At 37.1% G+C, this 21,129-nt stretch overlaps 1 protein-coding gene across 2 annotated transcripts in view; it reads left to right on the plus strand.

Moving 5' to 3' along the window:
• LOC120424392 (TBC1 domain family member whacked) overlaps positions 1–21,129 on the plus strand; it is a 53,898-nt gene that overhangs the window by 17,271 nt on the left and 15,498 nt on the right. The window contains exons 2-4 of one of the 2 annotated variants that reach the window (XM_039588490.2): positions 6,187–6,520; positions 6,581–6,945; positions 16,411–20,568. In XM_039588490.2, the coding sequence (XP_039444424.1) occupies positions 6,248–6,520; positions 6,581–6,945; positions 16,411–16,873 (1,101 nt within the window). In that variant the 5' untranslated portion in view covers positions 6,187–6,247 and the 3' untranslated portion in view covers positions 16,874–20,568. Of the gene's footprint in view, positions 1–6,186; positions 6,521–6,580; positions 6,946–16,410; positions 20,569–21,129 lie in introns of those variants that run through there. The other variant, XM_052710911.1, reaches the window with a different exon arrangement.

The following is a 21,129-nucleotide window of genomic DNA, read 5'->3' on the forward strand; positions in this document are numbered from 1 at the left end:
CTTTTCTAAATGTTAGGCTAGGGGTTTGAAATAATGCGAAGTTAACTGCCTACCAAAAAATGGCTAATATCAACTTTTGTCAAAAACGAGTTATTAGCACTAGATGGTAGAGGATGTTCCAGCGCATCTTCTGAAGCTTGAATTTCTCTAAAATAGTGTTGAAATTTAATTTAGATTTGGCTGCCGATTCGAAAAACCAAACGGCTAATATGCCACTCAGAATGTTCAATTACACAACTCGACATTTTTGAAGTTGATGTCAGTAAACGCCTCAGTTTCGTCAAGGTATGATAGATTTGGGAGCACTGAACACGCCAGAATTGAATTTTAGTGAATTCTCTGTAAATAATTAAAATTGTTAATTTGGGTATGAATGCTATGGAATCATGTTAAACAACCATGCGTTCCCTCATATAATCAACCATGCGGCCCCCTTACGTTTGCTACCCCCATAGATAAACTTTTTCAAACAAATTTATTATGTGTTTTCGGAGAACAAATTTGTTTTTTTTTTAAGCAGAAAGTGAAGTCATAAAATTTGATATTTTTTTATGTTGACGGAAAAAAACTTGGAAAGGTCAGTATTTGATATTGTGAGAAGATCGGAATATGTTGTAGGGATGATCGGATTAGTTGTTAAAATAACAAAAATCAATAACAAAGATTTGTTCGAAGAATAACTGAAACTGTTATTATGTAGTTATTGCAATAACAAACCAATAGCACAGAAGGAATCATGAAGGAATAACAAGATTTGTTATTTTGTGCGGAGAGGTGGAGCAGTATAATAACAAAAAATGTCATTGAACTGGTATGTCTCCATAACAAAAAAAGTTATTGTTTTGGTTTATTTGCAATTTGCAAATAAACCTGCAGTTGCCATAACTCTTCTGCACTGGTTAGGGCTGCAGAGTCGGGTACCTTCAAGCGACTTTGAATCCATACTTTGAAGACAACTTCGACTCTGGATGCAGGATATGACGTCAACGCCGACTTCAGCTTTCCAAAAATACCCGACTTCACAGATTCCGACTCCAAGTAAAAGTTGCTGAAAATTAGCTGAATCCGATGCCGTCTCCGAGGTCTCACTCCAGCTTGAACTTAAACGTCAGCTCCGACTTCCTGGCTCTTTGAAATTAATAACAGTTTTTGTTATTCACATTTCAAAAATTCTCAATAAATAAATCAATTCTCTTAGGGAATATAACAAAATTTAGAAAAAATCCGCTTTCAAAAGTTAATTTTATCAGGTAACTTTTAGCTTAAGGACATGGCCAAAATAATGACCCCGACAAATTGGTCAAAATTATCCTAAAGATCTAAACATATTTAACAAAGAGCAATTCCATGTCAAATAGGGAATCGGTAGTACCCGACCCTCTCCGATTTCAATGAAACTTTGTAGACATGTTATCCTAGGCATATATAAGCCATTTTTGTGTATATGGAGCCAGTTACACTCGATACTCACATTTGAGAAAAAAAAATATATTGCTGTATCTCGAAACCGTTGCATCGTATCAAAAAGTGGCCAAAGACAAACTTGTAGGAAATTTGACGGGCTTTCCGAAAAAAAAACACTGAAAGAAAAAAACAATCCACTTTCATGAGATTTTTTGATTTTAAAGTTTAAAAGTCAAATTTGAAGGTGAGACTCACGAAAAATGTAGGATGGAGCAACTCACCTAAAACAAAAAAAAAATCATTTACTGAAACTGTTTTTTTTAAAGGTGCTCTAAACGTCAAAATTTTTAAAAACCGAACACGAGAGTCGATTTTCCAGACAATTTTACATAAAAGTCTCCATATTGACCATTGTCCTAAGTCCAATCCTTGTGAAGTTACAGCGGTTTTAAAAATAAAAATGTTGAAAAAATTGGATAGTTTTTGGCGATTTCTATATGACAGACTTGATTTTTCAGTCTCGAAAATATTTTTACCGGAAAGCTCGTCCGATTTTCCATAAGTTTGTCTGTGACCACATTTCAATTGGATGTATGGGCTTAATAGATATAAGCTAAGTCAGAATACCAAACGAATAACAAATATTGTTATTAGGAGAGTTTTTGAAATGTATAACATTTCCTCTTATTAGCGTGTTATTGAACATATTTAATATAATATCACTTCAATACCAAATTTTGATATTTTATCAGAAACTGTTTTTATTTTTTCTTCTTAGAGTTGAAGTTCAGGATAAAATAATAACACTTTTTGTTATTTTAACAGGATTTGTTATTGAAATATTATTGATTTTGTTATTACCGTCTGCCCGGGACGTAACATAATTTCATGACATGTTTATGATGTGACACATGGTCGAAAGAAAAAATGTTTGAAATATTTGTTATTTTTTACTTTTAACATAACTGGAGTTTTTGTTTTAACAGGTTCAATAAACCAAATTTTAAGTTTTTGCTTTTTGGATATTTTTTAATACCCCTGACTCAAGGCGGTTTCCAAAACACCCAAAAAACAAAAACTGTAAATTTGGTGTATTGGACCTTTTCAAAAAAAAAAAAAAAAAAACTCCAGATAATATATTTGTTCCACATGCGTCAAATGGAAGTTATAAAACCTGTTTTTACGAATTCTATTCGAAATAAAAAATAATTTGAAAGATTATAAACAGTGCGTAAATTAAATAAAACCTTTTAAATATTGAATAAATAGTTTTTTTGTGAGTATTTTTCTTTCTTCCAACTATTACAAGAAGAAGAAAAATACTCACAAAAAAACTGAGACAAGATTAATTTGACTTGAAGAATATACAAATATATTGGAATACAAAAATTCGTCACTCCTTACACTTAAATTTTACATTTCTTTTTAAATAATTCAAGTCTTTTAGAAAAATTTAAAATTTTGAAATAGATTTTATTTTAAGAATAGCTCATGTTTAAAGAATAAAAACAAAAAAAATGATTTTACAAAGTTTCAAGTTTATTTTAAATATTCAGGGATATATTTTTAAAAGAATAGCTCATGATTAAAGAATGGCCATTAAACTCAACTCAACTTACAAAAATTGCTATTACATGAGTAGATAAATTTGAAAGAATATAAAATGCTTTGTAACTGAACCTTAGTCTTTTTGCATAAACTTTTTGAGGGAACTTCTCGATCTTTTGCCCACTTTCAACCCTAGAGCAGTTCTCTACGGAATCGGTCTTTTTTCTTTAATTTTAATTTTTGTATTTTTTAATCCGGCTGAAACTTTTTTGGTGCCTTCGGTATGCCCAAAGAAGCCATTTTGCATCATTAGTTTGTCCATATAATTATCCATACAAATTTGGCAGCTGTTCATACAAAAATGATATGTGAAAATTCAAAAATCTGTATCTTTTGAAGGAATTTTTTGATCGAGTTGGTGTCTTCGACAAAGTTGTAGGTATGGATATGGACTACACTGAAAAAAAATGCTACACGGTAAAAAAATTTTTGGTGATTTTTAATTTAACTTTTTGTCACTAAAACTTGATTGCAAAAAAACACTATTTTTAATTTTTTTTATTTTTTGATATGTTTTAGAGGACATAAAATGCCAACTTTTCAGAAATTTCCAAAATGGGCAAAAAATCTTTGACCGAGTCATGATTTTTTGAATCAATACTGATTTTTTCAAAAAATCGAAATATCGGTCGCAAAAATTTTTCAACTTCATTTTTCGATGTAAAATTGAATTTGCAATCAAAAAGTACTTTAGTGAATTTTTGATAAAGTGCACCGTTTTCAAGTTATAACCATTTTTAGGTAACTTTTTTGAAAATAGTCTCAGTTTTTCATTTTTTAAAATTAGTGCCCATGTTTGTCCACCTTTGATAAAAATATTTTTGAAAAGCTGAGAAAATTCTCTATATTTTGCTTCTTCGGACTTTGTTGATACGACCTTAAGTTGCTGAGATATTGCTATGCAAAGGCTAAAAAACAGGAAAATTGATGTTTTCTAAGTCTCACCCAAACAACCCACCATTTTTTATTGTCGATATCTCAGCAACTATAGGTCCGATTTACAATGTTACAACATGAAACATTCGTGAAATTTTCCGATCTTTTCGAAAAAAATATTTTCAAAAATTTAAAATTAAGACTAACATTTCAAATGGGCGTAATATTGAATGTTTGGCCCGTTTAAAATGTTAGTCTTGATTTTAAATTTTTGAAAATATTTTTTTCGAATAGATCGGAAAATTTTACGAATGTTTCATGTTTTAACATTGTAAATCGGACCTATAGTTGCTGAGATATCGACATTAGAAAATGTTGGGTTGTTTGGGTGAGACTTAGAAAACATCAATTTTCCTGTTTTTTAGCCTTTGCATAGCAATATCTCAGCAACTATGGGTCGCATCAACAAAGTTCAATAAAGCAAAATGGGGATTTTTCTCAGCTTTTCAAAAATATTTTTATCAAAGGTGGACAAACATGGGCACTAATTTTAAAAAATGAAAAACTGAGACTATTTTCAAAAAAGTTACCTAAAAATGGTTATAACTTGAAAACGGTGCACTTTATCAAGAATTCACTAAAGTACTTTTTGATTGCAAATTCAATTTTACATCGAAAAATGAAGTTGAAAAATTTTTGCGACCGATATTTCGATTTTTTGAAAAAATCAGTATTGATTCAAAAAATCATGACTCGGTCAAAGATTTTTTGCCCATTCTGGAAATTTCTGAAAAGTTGGCATTTTATGTCCTCTAAAACATATCAAAAAATAAAAGAAATTAAAAATAGTGTTTTTTTGCAAATCAAGTTTTAGTGACAAAAAGTTAAATTAAAAATCACCAAAATTTTTTTTACCGTGTATCATTTTTTTTCAGTGTAGTCCATATCCATACCTACAACTTTGTCGAAGACACCAACTCGATCAAAAAATTCCTTCAAAAGATACAGATTTTTGAATTTTCATACCGAAGGCACCAAAAAAGTTTCAGCCGGATTAAAAAATACAAAAAAAAAATCGAATGACCGAAAACTCAGAGAATTGCTCCCTATGTCTTTCGACTTTATGTCTTTAGATCTTATGTCTTTCTTTTGATCATAACTGAAGCAAATGAATTTCCGTAAAATTGAGTCACAGCTAACAAAAATCCAAACGGGTTTTTGCTTGCATTAATTTATTTCTGAATTATCCTTTCATATCTCTACTACTTTCCCAAAGACAACAAATCGATCAAAAAATTAATTTAAAAGATACTTAGAACACCTCAGAACTGCGAGATCCAGTACTTTTAAAAAGTCGTAACTTAAAATTGAGTCCGTTGGATTCGAATGTGGACGCTAGTTTAAATTCGTAACACTTCGAGACAAAATCTTTAAAGTAAACGTGCTAATTTTTGATTATTTTTCATTGAATAAAGAAAAGTTATCACTTTTCAAGATAAAAGATCCCCATCACTTCTTTACAAGAATACCAGGAAGACAGTCAAACGCGTCCCACCTCACGTCCGTCAGCGTTGCGGGAGAGTGCTGGGTGTAATTTTGTTTCGCTTGGCGTGACCAACCCGAGTTATGATGGCTTGCTTTTCTTTTCTGTTTCGAAGATTCCAATTTCCGCGATTTGGCGGCACCCACACGTAACGCGGAACAACGCTCTAGGGTGGTCCTTCAATGTCGGGTTAGTTTTGCTTATCGTGTTTGTTTTTGATATTTTGATAGGGAAAACGTTTTTTTTTTTTGGCGATTGAAACGGAACATGGTGTCAATTTCAACCAATTTGATTAGTTATTTCCGTAAAGAAGCCCCCTCCGCGTAATTCTAATTCAGTCATAACTAAACCCAAATGGTGCATCTAACCTAAAAAGTACGTGCTCTGCCAACGAAAACAACATCAACAGTATAGAGTGTTGAGTTCCCTTTCGAGGGTATTATGATGTGTAGTTTGTTTGATCAATGCTTCTCGGATCACCTTGCAGCTTCGGACTGTTAGGTACAACAAGTTGGACGTTATTTGATCTGCCAGCAATTTTGTAGAACATAAACAAAGTTGCTAGTGATGCGTCTCGTCTGGGACAACAACTTGAGCTTAGATCTTGGCTTATATTTTCTTGATTAGGCACGGAAATGAGTTCTGAATTTCATTTTAAGAATCAGTAATTTAAATCATTCTTTAAATGTTATAAATCATCCAAGTAACCGGCGATATCAACTAATGTTTACTTTCCTTCTCCTCTTCCCCTTCAGATTTGACCACAAATTTCCCGTTCCATCGAAATTCGAGGTACCGGCCAATCGGTCGACCACGATGGCCACCTCGCCGACCTCGACCAACACCAACTCCACCAACTCGGTCTCGCTGCACCGCCAGTCGAGCAAGAATGCCGACTCGATCTCGATCTGTTCGACCACCAGTGCCTTCTCGACCTGCCCGGACCGGCACGGCTTCTACGGGGGCACCCAGTTCTCGGAGAAGCCCGCCAAGGAGACGCTCACGCGCGAGCAGATCATGGCCCGGGAGAAGAAGTGGCTCCACATGACGAACCACTGGCAGGAGTACATGAGCAAAAACTACAAAAAGGTTTGTTGGGTCAGCTGATGATTTTGTTAACCGGGGTTCATGCCTTCACTCTCTTCTCAGCTCCGTGAACGCTGTCGCAAGGGAATCCCCCAAGCGGTCCGGCCTCGGGCCTGGTTCTACCTGACCGGAGCGTACCAGCTGCAGGAAAAGTACCAGAACCGGTACAGCGACCTGCTGCGACAGCCCGGCAACCCGCAGATCATCGAGGAAATCAAAAAGGACCAGCACCGGCAGTTTCCCCACCACGAGATGTTCATCGACGAGGAGAAGCCCGGTCAGAAGGAGCTGTTCAACGTCCTGAAAGCGTACTCGATACACAACCCCAAGGTCGGTTACTGCCAGGCCCAGGCGCCGATCGCGGCCTTCCTGCTGATGCACCTGCCCAGCGAGCAGGCCTTCTGGTGCTTCGTGACGATCTGCGACAAGTGAGTAGAGAGTAGACAACAATAGCAAGATTTTAACCGCGACTGGTAGAAGGGTTTCCCCCGCGCCAACATTAATCGTCGTCGTCTAATGGGCTTTGCTTTAGCACACCCTCTCAATTGGATTACTTTGGATTCAAAGAGAATAGTCTGTCGCTTTGATGGAAGGTGCTTCACCTGATGAGTAAACCCGATAATAGTCCTTTAGCGACCGGGCTTTTCAGCACTTGAAGAATTAAGGTACACTGACGACTCAAGGATTCGAGGATTCGTCATTTTTTTTATTTTTCAAAAATATTTCAAGACATTGTTTTGTTTGGATTTTTGCATCGAGCGAAAATTCTTTGAAGAAATTGTTTAGCTAAATTCAATCGTGGCCTTCTTAACTGCTACATAGTTGCTTTAAAGTTCTTTGTCATGTTGGTCATGTCTGTTACATAGCTACTTGCACACTTTTTAGGCATTTTCTGTGAGATTTTGTAACTTCAAATCTTCTAAAAAAAATTGCCAGCATTCTTTAGTCTGATATTTCGAACCAACACCGTTTAACTTATGTCATAATACAAAGGCTCCAACTCCATTCACTGTCTGTGCGAGTGCATGTTTGTCACCCTTGTTAGAGGTAATAAATCGTGCAAAATCGCGCTAATCGCGTCCGATCCGAGATTGGCCATCATCATCGTCGTGGCTGTTGTTGTTGTTGTGTCTATGTTTAGCTTATAACCTCCTCAACAATATCGAACAAGAAAGAGAAAGAGAGAGTAGTGGAGGCGATACATATCGCTCTCTCTCCTTCTCTTGCTAATAATGGGTGATAGTTTTTGCTTTGTGACCTGATTTGCTCAACCAAAACTAGTGCAAACCCCTCTCCTCCCCCCCCCCTCCTCTTTCGCTAACCAACCAACAAATAAGTTAATTAAACCAGCCATCGGCCGGCGGGAAGGCTGGCTCGGTGGTCGTCGGATGGGCTTTCTGCAAACGCAACCCAGCAACGTTACACACCTGTATAGCACACGTGTCGCAATAGAGGCTTGCTGAAGAAGGCGAAACTAGGCCTTCCAGCGTGCGGACAGAAGTTGTGTTTAGTTGACTTTACTGAACTCTTTTTTCGCAACGTTACCCAAAGATTTGTTGAGCCAAGGGTTAACTCTTATTACATGGCATTTCCGATCTGATACTTGGTGCTTGGCATCTTGCACAGAACGTTGAAACCAGGGCAAGCTATTTAACGTCAAGTGTCACTTGCCTTTGAGCAGCATCTCATTTCCTGTGCCAGTAAGAGCAACATTTCCTTGAAGTAATGCAGAGGTTGGCTGTAACGTTTGCCGAACATCGCTCACGGCTTTATCGTAGATGTGATTTTTTTGTGACGAAAATTATATGCAGTGCAAGTGTTACCATGACAACTTAAAAAAATCTTTGATTTTATAAATTGTTTAAACGCAAATGAAATGAATACTTCCATAGCTTTACAGTTCGTAAGACACATCGACAGGTTAAAAATCAAACGAATTGTCGAGTTAAACTCATAAAATTGTTTTTTTTTTAATTTCCTGTGAATCACTTTCATTCAAGTCCATTTGGTTTTGGCTCTAGCAAACTGGAGAAAATCCAGTTTTTTTTTCGCAAAAACGTGACAAATAGCGTATGCGTTTTTCCCGATATTTTTAAGGTCCTTTAAGGTGCCGAGACCAGGTTAGGACTGGGGATCTACATTATGAAGTAAAATCTTAAATGTTACAAAAATAACTAATCTTCAAACGAAATAACACCATACAATACCGGGTTCTGTAAAAAGTTGCGGAACAGGCTTTGACCTTCCAATTGCCATTTTACGATTTTCTTCGTCCACAGTTTCAATAAACCATTGTTTGAAAATGTACTAATTTTGTCCTAATCTTGAGGCGCCATTCACAAATGGCGTAGCATTTTTACCAAATTGACCGCATTTTTTGATCATTTAAGCATTATAAAATATTTAACACATAAACTCCCAAGCTCAAGTTTGAAGCATTTGGCTAAAATTTTGGAAATCTCCCCCCAGAAAACGGATTGGCATGTTCTAAAAAATCGGCAAATCTGCAACGATTTCACAAAAGGCCAAAAACTCAAAAAACACTAGGGCAATGGCCTTGCCAATGTTCAAATCGATCCGCAAAGTTTCAAAATCACAAACAAACAAGCACCCAAGTGAATATGATAATTAATGTCGGTTAAATTGACGCGGAATTATGATTTTTTTTTTTAAATGTGGTTTTAGCGAAAATCCACCAAAAAGTACATTTTTTGATACACCCTAACACGACGTAGGGACAAACAAAAAAAACGGGTGTAATTATTTCGGACAAGGAACCCCCAGGCAAAAAAAATGAAATTACAAAACTGTAATATTTGACAAAAACCTTTTTTTGGGGTATTCTCCTTAAAATTCAAAATATTTTTGAATGAAACCTAACATGTCAAAAATTATTCTAAACGAAGGGGAATGCATTTTAAGTTGATTTCAGTTGATTGCACTTAAGTTTCAAAAAATTGAACTTTTTTGAAAAAATATTTGTTTAAACCCCCTTAGTTTTTGGGCCGATTTGCAGGAGGAGAGGGGGGGGGCGTTTATGCTTCAACTTGACGACTTGTCGATCTTTTGAGTGAGAACGAGCCGGGACTTCGAAATTGATGTTCAGTAGAGTAGAGTGGTCATCAATGAGACACGGGGAACAATGTTAAAATGGCTCTAACAAGTCGTAGTTTCAACCAATCAGGCTCATATCTGGGGGAAATGTGTGTCTACTAGATACACGTCTGCTATAATAGTGGCTTTGGTTATGGACGCTCCCTTGAAAAGTTATTCATGCATGTTTGATTCTGGGGTGTAAAAGTAAATTATGGACAAAAAATACCTTTTTCACTCGTAGGCTGCCATTTACACCAAAACTAATATTTCTTCAAATTTTTTTCGACGTTCCATAGGGATTGAGTTGGGCTACAATGTCCTTTCTTAGGTTTGACCAAAATTTAGAATATACCCAGAATCCAGGGCTGTCTCATTGTTCCCCACTCATTTTAGCCCATGGGTAACAATGAGAAACTTTGATTTTTCTTCATTATACATTTCAAAATCCATGTTAATCTTTCAAAACATGAATTGAAAGTGATTTTTGGCATATATATAAAGTTTTAACTTCATTTAACCAAGCATACAAAGTTATTTGGTATAAATATATGGATATTATTACAAAATTTTAATACTTTTTAGTATAACTTTTGTTAATTAAAGTTTCATGTTGGCAAAATTGCTCTAAAATGTTCAAGGCAAGTCACCTGTAATGGAACAATACAAAAACATGATGGTTTACTACAAAAGTATTGATTTTCGTAGAGTGTCTCATTGTTCCCCAGATGTCTCATTGTTCCTGCCAAGTGCGTCTACCATGAGACAGTTGAAGAACTCTGGCTATAGATGTCGGATCGATCTCATATTTTGGTCAATGTTAGAACACACTAAAAGTAAGAAAATGCAACAAAAAGCTCATTAAAACATGCTGATGAAAAAATTAGATGACTACCCTACCCTATATGATTCTATATAAAACCAAAAATTTAATGGGAAAAATAGGGTAAAATGAGACGAAAAATACTAATATGGCTATATCTATGGAAATACATTTCGGAAAAGCTTCAAATTTTGGGCCCAAACAGTTTATGACGCATGTTTTCGAATGGCTTTTTGATAAGTGCAGTGCTTGGGGACGCGCAGTCCTGTTTTTCGTCGTAAATGATCGTAAAAATTTATTCCAACTGGCAGTTTAAGTATTAACTCATCAAACTATCGATTTTATGAAGAGTAAAGCGTCATTTATTTACTATTTTTGAAATTTGCTCGCGTTATCTAAATTGTAAAAACAGTAAAAATATACTGATAAGTCCAGCCCATAGCACTACTGCTCGGCTGGCACGCGTTCGATAAAAAAAAAACTTTTTAAATGATCAATTATCTATCTTTCCGCAGCCGGCTGCCTAAGACTTAAAATGTTCAACCGATAAACAAAATGCTCATGGTCACATCACTGCCACTCGTGAATCCTGACCTCATACCCATCTACTAACCCCCTCAAAACTCATGTGAAACTTTGTCGGAGATGCAGTCGATTGGGTGGTCTCTATCACTCAAGTATCGGACTAACATTCCCATCCACTTGCCCGTGACCCTACCACTGGTCGTGGCCGGCGCCGGTATTGATCAGCATGATAGGGGCCTTTGAGAAGTTGCGAAGCGAGGAAAGATAGCTCCCACTTATCTTCCACGGCTCGTGGATGTAACTTCTGGAGGTCCTGGTCAATAACGGAGTAGCAACTGCGGGTGGGCTCCAGACGTGCATCGGCACTCAATAGCACTTCACCACATTTTGAGATGATTGCCTTCGTAAACCGGCAGAGTGAATCTTTGCTCACTGTGCATCAAAACAAGCTTTAGTTCGATGCTTTTAATAATCGTTGTTCACTATGCAATTTGGATTAGCAAAAAATTAATAGTGATTTGAATATCACAAAAATTTCAAGTGCTAAATGTGCTATTTAACACTCAAATAGCACTTCATCACTAAAACTAGCGAATAAGTGAAGATAAAGGTTTCGGTCGTTCAGAGCCTCATAGTGCATTGAAAAAAAAACATACTTTAGGCACACAACAAATTGATATGGTGCCTTTTCCAAGCCATGGCCATAAAAAAACTGTCAAGTGCTTTGGAGTGCCGTTGCACGTCTGGTGGGCACCTATGATTATTAGGGTGGGTACGGATTTTGAAAAGTTCTCAGATCAAGTTCCGGTGTGGTTCCCCTTGTAGGGCATACCCATAGGGTCTCTCACGCCAAATTTCAGCTCATTTGGTTGAAAACTGGCTTGTCTCAAGCGGGTTCAAGTTTACATGGAAATTACTATGGGAAATTTTGAATTTTCATTCATTCGCTCCTACAGGCATGGGGAAAACATGTAGAAACTTCTAGGATGGCCAGAAATGAGCGGAATCGTCTAGAGAATAACTTTCCCTAAGAGACCAGGTCGATTCGTCCAACCCCCATCGAGCTCAACGGCAATAATCCGGGGTTTTCGGAACCAACCGTTTTCCCCAGAAAAGCATCAAATTTTCCTTAGCATGCTATGAATGCTTGATGAACACCGCGACGCCACATGTCAAACAGCTACCACGTGGACTAGCATCGCCTATAAACAAATAGTTTTTATTACTTTTTGAACTATAGAATTATCATTTATGGTGATCCTGATACTAATTAGATGTATTCAAAAGCTCAAAATAAGAAAAAAAAAAATGTTATGGTGAAAATTTTACAATCACGTGGTAGCTGTTTGACATGTGGCGTCGTGGTGTTCATCAAGCATTCATAGCATGCTAAGGAAAATTTGATGCTTTTCTGGGGAAAACGGTTGGTTCCGAAAACCCCGGATGCATTGCCGTTGAGCTCGATGGGGGTTGGACGAATCGACCTGGTCGCTTAGGAAAAGTTGTTCTCCAGACGATTCCGCTCATTTCTGGCCATCCTAGAAGTTTCTACATGTTTTCCCCATGCCTGTAAGAGCGAATGAACGAAAATTCAAAATTTCCCATAGTAATTTCCATGTAAACTTGAACCCACTTGAGACAAGCCAGTTTTCAACCAAATGAGCTGAAATTTGGCGTGAAAGTCCCTATGGGTATGCCCTACAAGGGGAACCACACCAGAACTTGATCTGAGAACTTTTCAAAATCCGTACCCACCCTAATGATTATGCTTATGCTTCATGTTTTCGAATGGCTTTTTGTTTGAAACTGAATTCTTTTAATTTGAAAGTGTTATCTGTAAAATTGTCCAAAAACTACCTCTATAAATGGCTTTGACCACATTTACTGGTCGAAAATTGTGAATCGAAAAATAAAATGTTTGTCTCTGACCCCACAGCTACAAATCTGATAAATAAAAATTGTGGGTTTCACGAGTCGTTTTCCAATGATGGAAGCCACACATTTTTAAGAGCGGATACAGACATCGCCCAAGTATTTCAGAAAAAGAGCACTTAAAAATCAGGCTTTGAGTTCCGAGTTTCGGGCCAAAATTCAATCAAAAGAGCGCATCAAAACCTTCAAAGTTGTAATAGGATTTTTTTTTCTGGGATGATTTCCCGCCGTGCACGATTTTTTAAGATTTCTGAAAAAAGCGTTTTTGTAAGAAAGGCAAAATGTGAAAATATAGAGTAAAATATATGGGCAAATCATAAATAAAAGAATAATTGAAATAACTTGCCATGATTTCAATATTTCAATGCAAAAGGTGTTGTAAAATGCATTACAGCAGTACAGTTGTTTTACAATAATTAGATTTCAAAGTGTAAGATTTGACAAAAAAATTGCGAAATCGGGGCAAAAAAAACGGAATAAAATAAAAACAATCCATAGTCTCAACATTTGAACGCAAAAAGAGTTTTAATAATAGTTTTGCAACGAGTTCTATACAATTTTTTTTGCAATTGCGTGAAATTTTAAGTAAATTTTTCATGTATTTGGCAATAAATCGTTGGAATCATTTTTTTTTAAAGTGTTACTTTTCGAAACAAGTGCTGAAAGGTTCAACTTTTCAGCACCCATTTCAGTGCTGAAAAGCAGAACTTTGCAGCATTTATTTTGAAAAGTGTTGCTTCGATTTCGATTCTGTTATTTTTGGTACAGAAAAGTAGACTATTTCGTCGTTTCGTCGACAGGGAAAGTTGTTATGCAATCATTAATTTTCAAAAACTGTAAGATTTGACGTAAACAAACATTTTGGCGAAAAAAAAAACTTTTTGCGATACCAGAGATCCAAACATACTAAAAATTATTCTAAGCGCAAGGGAATGTATTTTGAATTGATTTCAGCCGATTGCAATTAAATTCCATTTTTCTAGAAAAAAAAATTTTTTTTAGGACAACTTTGAAGGGGGACAACCTGGTCATAGCCGAGGGACAAACACATTGAAAATAATTGCATCGGCCTAATTGAGAGTAGAACCAATTCCACCTGAACTAGGTTCTCGTTTTCGTTTTCGTTTTCGTTTTACGGAGCAAGGTGGGGGACGCGGCCTCAAGTCAGTCCAAGTCCGGTTTCTTGTGGAAAATAGGGTAGTGGCCGAACTAGTATTGCATACCAAATGAACACCACCGGAAGATATAGAGGATCAGGAGGGGGAAGGTGAAAGAAAATTAGTGTAGGTGTGAGTAGTAAGAACTTGGATGACTTAAGCAGTTACGTTAATCTAAGTTTAACACTGAATAAAGGAAATCTGAAATTATGATTCAAAGTAAAAAGGCCCGGAAGAAATTGAATTATTAGTTAATTAAATGAGAAAATGTAAATAATCGGAGATTTATACAAAGGACACCTATGATGTATTTCAAATTTAAAGGAAATAAAAAAAAACTGGAAACCGAAAGATGAAAACTAGGGGAAATTCTCGTATGTTTGGCAGGTTAAGCACTCGCTCCTAACTCCATCCAATTTGCTGATTTTCACTATTTAAACAACTAATTTTGCAAAACTTTTGGTAGAAACTTGCTTGCTCACTTCTAATTGAGCTATTTATCACTCGATTTCAGTTGAAAACGCTTTTAATTAGCTTTAATTGAATGTCAATGTTCTGACCTGCCAACATTAGAGGCACGCTGGAATTAGATGCTGTTCCCCTAATTTGTCTATGGAATATAAATCTTGATGCATTTTTTTCTGGGCCCCGTCCTGTCGCGTCTGTCAGTAGTCTTATCGTACATTACAACTAGAAGCAGATGTGCAAATGAAATAGTACACTTCGACCAGTTTAACCATTGATTAAAGTCCAATCTATTATTTACGGAAAACAAACATTTATCAACAACCTAAACTAAACTTTCTGAAAGAAACTTGAATCTCAAACTCCCAAATGCCAAACATTCCTTTACCTTGTTTTTAACCCAATAAACATAACTGAACAGTTCATACTTTACAAGTTGAACACTCGTTGTTAAGACGACTATTTCCGTAGTAACAGTTCAATAGGGCGAATCTGCATTTGTAAACAAGCAGTCTATCCCCCTCTTACTTGACGTGAACTGTCACTTGAGCGAAAGGGATAGACTGTCTGTCCACAAATGCAGACGCGCTCCATTGAACTGTTATTACGGATTTCGTGCCTTCCATTTCATTAGGGCACAGAAGCTCTGCAAACAAGAGTGTATCCCTATCATACATTATGTAAACTGTCATTTGAGTGAAAGAGATGCATCCCTGTTCACAAAAACCATGTGTCCCTTTGAAATGTTAGGCTCCATTTGATCGTCATTTCATTACTGATTGATCGAGACTCTAAGGATTTTTTTGACTATTCCGAATGGTTAGCATACCACATAAATTGAAATCAGAGATTCTGAAAGCATTACTTAACTCACTTACACACAGATGGAATCTGGAACTATTAAACAACCTAAAGTTACAAAAAAATACTAACTGTTCTGAGTGCCTTGCAACAAAACTAATTTATCAAAATACCAAATCCTAACCTAACACCCACTTTGAAAAAAACGAAAAAAATCACAATGCCTAGAAGAGGCCTCTCTTACTGTTTTGTGTAAGCGTTGCTGTGCTTTATGAATTTCTACCTAAGCTAACGACGTATCAAAAAGATTAAAACCTGTTCAAAGCAGATTTTACAAACAAGAATATTGAGATGCAAATAAAAAAAATCAATATCTTGCAATTTTACATAGTACAATAGTTGTGATTTCTATCAACACAAGTATATAAATATAAAATAAATGTGTGATATATATCAACATCGGAAACCATCTTTGCAAATAGCCCTGAAACGACGGCAACGTGTGGCTCCATCTCCAGGGAATTCCACCTGAACTAGGTTCTCAATACCATAACATCCGTCCAATGCCGACTGCTCCCATCTCCACCGCACACCAGGGACAGGGATAGGGGATATGGAAGATGGAAATTGGTAATGCCTCACCTTTTGAACAGCGTAAGGGAAAATCTCTACGGTATGGTTAAGCAAGTTTCGTTCGGAGTTGGACGGTTTTTGGGAAGGTGAATGGTCAAAAGATCCATCTTGGGCAAGTTATAACAACCGATTGCTGTTCACATTATTTTTGTTTTCTCATTTCTATTGGATGAACTTTATAAGTCACCCAGAAGCATTTGGCGTTGTAATGTAGATTCAATTCAAAAGCGTCTGCGAGTCATGCAAATCTTGTTTAGTTCTGACATTCAACTTGCATCCAAACTTGTATTCTCTTCCGATTCTTGAATTCAACTAATATCAAAATTACCAGAATTTGAATGTTTGAAATACCAGCTGGTCTAACAGAATTATGATTCGCCACGATCCACGCATATTTTTACGAACAATTGTCGTACCTTTGCTAATTCGGTCCATCTCTTTCCCTCTCTCCCCCTTCCACCCAGGTACCTCAAAGACTACTTCACCCCGGGCCTGGAGATGCTCCAGCGGGACGCCGCCATGCTGAACGGTCTGCTCAAAAAGACCTCCCCCTCGGTCTACCGGCACCTGCAAAAGCACAAGGTGGACCCGCTGCTCTACATGACCGACTGGTTCCTGTGCGCGCTCACCCGAACCCTCCCGTGGGACACGCTGCTCCGCGTCTGGGACTGCTTCCTGTGCGAAGGCATCAAGATCCTGTTCAAGGTTGCCCTCGTGATACTGGGAGCGAGCCTGAGTTCGCACAAGGTGCGCAAGCAAGCGAACGGCCTGTGCGAAACGCTGGAGGTGCTCCGGAATCCGCCGAAAAAGTACCTCGAGGCGGACTTTATCATGCACCACATCTTTCGGTTGAACATCACCGTCGAAGATTTCATCCACGAGCACAAAAAGCAGGAGATGCTGCATCGGAAGGCGAAGGTGTCATAGAAGCAGGCCAGGGCGGCCGGTGGTTCGGGTCAGTACCAGCAGCAACAACCGTCCAGCAGCGCCAGTTGATAACTCTCTCTCTGGTGGTGTCGAACTAGTCTTGGACGGAGGATGCTTGGACCTCGAAAAGAGCAGTGTTAGATTTTAAGGTTATACACAGAGAACGCGCGTGTTAGTCTTAGCGATGTTTGAATTCGAATCGATTGTGACGAAATCTGGCGGAGAGTAAACGCAGTCATTGAAAGTTTGTAAAGTTGGCAGTATTTAGGACAAGCCCTAATCAGTAGTTGAAATTTCTTGTTACCGATTAAGAATTGACAACGTGCTAAAAAGCAAAAGTGACAAACATTCCTCGCCCTCGGCGGTTGGGAATGTTTGCCACTTGCAAGTTACCCTACAAAAAGAAGAAGAAGGAAACCTGGAAGAAAAGTTAAATTTGCCCATTCGATTCTAGTGTGATCTTGAAGTTTGTACAGAAAGAAGCTAATTCAGCAAATTGAGACGCAAAAACTCATTCTAAAGCGAGAATTCTATTTATACACATCTATCTAAAATAAATATATATTTAACACCCGTAACTAACGCAATTAAATCGAACGTGTAATTGGGCGCGCGCGAGCAACAAGTTTCGAAAAAAACGCGTTTCGCGCTTGCTCAAACACACACGCGATAAGAATAAAGTACAATTTTTACCCACTTGGCAGTTCGTTTAGTGAGAGAGAAAATAAAACAAAAAGAATCCAAACCAATCAACCACGATCACGCTGGCTGCATTTCTTTACACTGAGCTATTCTCAGCCCAGCAAAAAAAAAGTAGTCATTTAAAGGTCTCGAGCAGAGTAAAAGTGGTGTGTTTGTTTCGCTTGTTGAAAATCATTCCAAATCGAGTCGGCTTTTTCACTTTCGATATACCCAGGTCGTGTTTTTTAGCTCATCAAATTTTTACCAATTTTGCAAATCTTTTGCAAAGTCATTCACAAAAAAAAAAATAAACACAACAACAAAACGTACTAATAATACCGTAAATGAGTGAGGCTAATCGTTTTTCTTGGCGTTTGAATGTAAGGTTTGGATGTGCGAAAGAAGATAAAAATACACACAACATACACAATTTTCATTCATTGCATTTATTGCGGGAATATCAATTGAGTTGGCAGCGCGAGCAAACAGCGAAGAAAGAGGAAGAAGAGCAGGGAAGGCGAATAATTGTGCGGCGCGTCGGAAGAGGTCAATCTTTGGGTGGCTGGTCCGGCGTTTCGATGTATGGTATGGATGTACCGTGAGATGGGGTGACTTTGATTAGAATAACTTAAACAAATTAATCCTGCAACGCTCTTTTATGTTTGGCCATTCTATTACCTTCTATAATTTCATGTAACTTTTATTCTACAAAAAACTTCATTTATAACTTTTTTCTTCTTTGAAAAGTTTTTTTAACCCTCTACCGCCCAATTTTTTTTTTCGAAATATTTTCTTTTTCCCTTGTTCAGGAAGTCATTTTGAGCAACTTTTGTTCGACGGAAAATTTTACTTCTCTTGTTTTATGTTTTTCTTGTTTCATTTTTATCATTTTAATTTGCATTTATCTTGTTAAGTTTATGTTAGTTTTTGGTAGTATTTGCCCTTTTCTACCACCTTCTATCATTACATTTTGCCTATCTAATTTTTTCATGTTTTTACAGTTACTTTTTCAATTGTTTTGCTCGTTTGTCTCATTTTCTGGTAAAACAAATCAAGCTACTTTTCGCCAGCGATTTTCTTGAAACGCGTTTTTTTGTTTTGTGCCCTAATGATATGTTTGGCTCGATATTAAATTTGTTTTACAGTAGTCGAGAATGGACGAGTGTCAAACTGCGTCTGACTAAATTCTTTTTGGTCAGTTGTCGTATTGGTCCACAAGATCGAAACTTTTTTTACATGAAAAGTGACAAGGAGTTTTTTTTCAGGATTTTGATGAATATCTCAAAATTGAAATCCAATTTTGAAGATCTGTGAAGGTCAAAAAGCGTGGCATTGAGAGCAGCACAAAATGGCATCCGTTACTAAATGTAGCCCAAAAGCACGTGCGACAAGATTGCACGGCAACGATGAAATGTTGAATTTCGAAATCTAGATTGATTTACAAAATATTAGTTTGTGCAACAAGTTGCAAAAAGACGTTTTTTCCACACGAGTCGTACATTAATTTAACGAGGTTTACCGAGTTAGATTAATACGACGAGTGCTGAAAAAATCAAGTTTTGCAACAAGATCCATACAACATTTTTTGCAATTCCGAAAAACATCCTCTGAATGGAATTTTAAGTCAATTGTCTATATGTTTAGTAAATTCACTGATGCCGAGCTCCCGTGGCCGTGAGGTTACGGGTTTCGCCTTGTAAGCGGAAGGTGATGGGTTCGATTCCTGTCTGGCTCGGCAAAGTTAGATCCCTTAAAAGAGTAAATGTGCTTACTGGGAATACTGACCGGTAGTGGATGGGTTTCGACTAGCGGCGTGCTGGGTTTTCCAATCCAGAGGTCGTGAGTTCGATTCTCGTACCGGGATGATGAAGTTATAAAAAAAAAAATCAAAACATTATTGAAAAGTATAACTTTTTAGCACTTGTGTTGAAAAGTATCACTTTTCGAAACTTTTATTTTTAATAGAGAAAAGTAGGCCTTTTCGTTATGCGAGAATGACAGGAAAAATAATTTGTTTCATAACGGAATTGCAAAAACCAATATTTTTAATAGCACTATTTTCAAAATTGATATATCAGATGGTTAGTAGGGTGCAGTGCTTACGAAATTTCAACTTTGTTTGTGATAGGTGACAGAACACTCCCATCGTCTTCACCACGACATCCTGATTTTGCCATTCTACACCCTAACCAAAAAACATGATTTTCTGAGTTCAATATCCCACTTTTCATACGATTCGTGAAAATCATGATTTTTGGTAAGGGTGTACTTTCGTTCGTTTCACACATAAACGAATGAGTGGTACGCAAAGTCACTCACACAGTCATTGACTTACCTCTAGAAATATAATTCTCGGATTAGTTTTCAAAAGGACGCAAGAGCCATTGGTAAACAAAGCCCTTTTTGCATCGGTACTCGACCTACTTACGAAAAAACAATTTCAAAAACGATTGAGATTGTTCATCTACACGTCCTTCAAGTGCCCTAAACTCAAAACAAATTAAATGTTTCAATTTGGAGAAAAACAAAAATTAGTGCCGGAGGTTACGGTGGCTCTTACGGCTTTTTGAAAACTAACCCGAGAATTGCTCAGAGAACGGTCGTTCGACATTCTACCGAGATTCCGATCATCTCTCCCGTGATCGCAATCACTTCTGTCACCACGCAGCAAACACAAGAAGAGAGAGACAAAAACGAGAGAAAGAGAAAGAGCACGCTTAGAGCGGCTACTTGAGTGGTGCTCATTTTTCGTTCGTTTCGTCTTCGTGTTTACGTTCACCGACCGTCGTCAAGCAATGGCGGTCATGATAGGCGCTGTTTGTCAGCGATCAAATTTCGTTTTCGGAAGTGATCGCTGACAGAAAGTGTGACAGATGCCTTTTCAAGCATTGGTAGGGTGACAAGATAAATGGAAAATTATGAAAATCCTGGATAAAACTAAGAATCTGTGCCAGTTTTGAGCTGAATCAGTTGAGGTTTAGGGTTCGCTGTTGGGAGTTGAAGTTTACATGGGCTTTGAAAAAAAATTATGGAAAAGGGCAAAATTTTGTAGAATCATTGTCAGATTCTAATGTGAAATTCAACTTTCTAAAATTTTGTCACAGATTGCAAAGCGATCCCAGTTTATCCTGAAAATTTTGAAGCGATAAAAAACGCTTTTGTATAAAAAAATTCTGCTATTTTGTGTGATTCATTTTTCATAACAAGTGAAGAATTCATGTGGATTAAGATTTTCTGTGTACTTAAATAGGGGTTTAACTTCTGATTGAATTATTTTTTTTTGTGTTTATCTAAGATATTAAAATTTTTACAATGATAGCTTTAAAAAAGGCTAACAAATGTTTACTTTTTTATGCCATCCAAAGTCACCCCTAACTAAGGTTTAACTAGCTATTGTGTGAAGCTGATGTAGCAAAAAATAAACACAACGATCGATTCGGCCACACAATAACTGTATTCTGCAAAACTGATGAGAAAAGTCTTCGCGCACATATGTTCACGCCCGCTTCAAAAAACAGTAGAAAGCGCCAAAATGGAAAAGCAGATTCGCCTAATTGGACTAACCCCGCAGCAAA

The sequence above is a fragment of the Culex pipiens genome, chromosome 3, assembly GCF_016801865.2.
Source record: "Culex pipiens pallens isolate TS chromosome 3, TS_CPP_V2, whole genome shotgun sequence".
In the NCBI taxonomy this organism is placed as follows: Eukaryota; Metazoa; Arthropoda; class Insecta; order Diptera; family Culicidae; genus Culex; species Culex pipiens.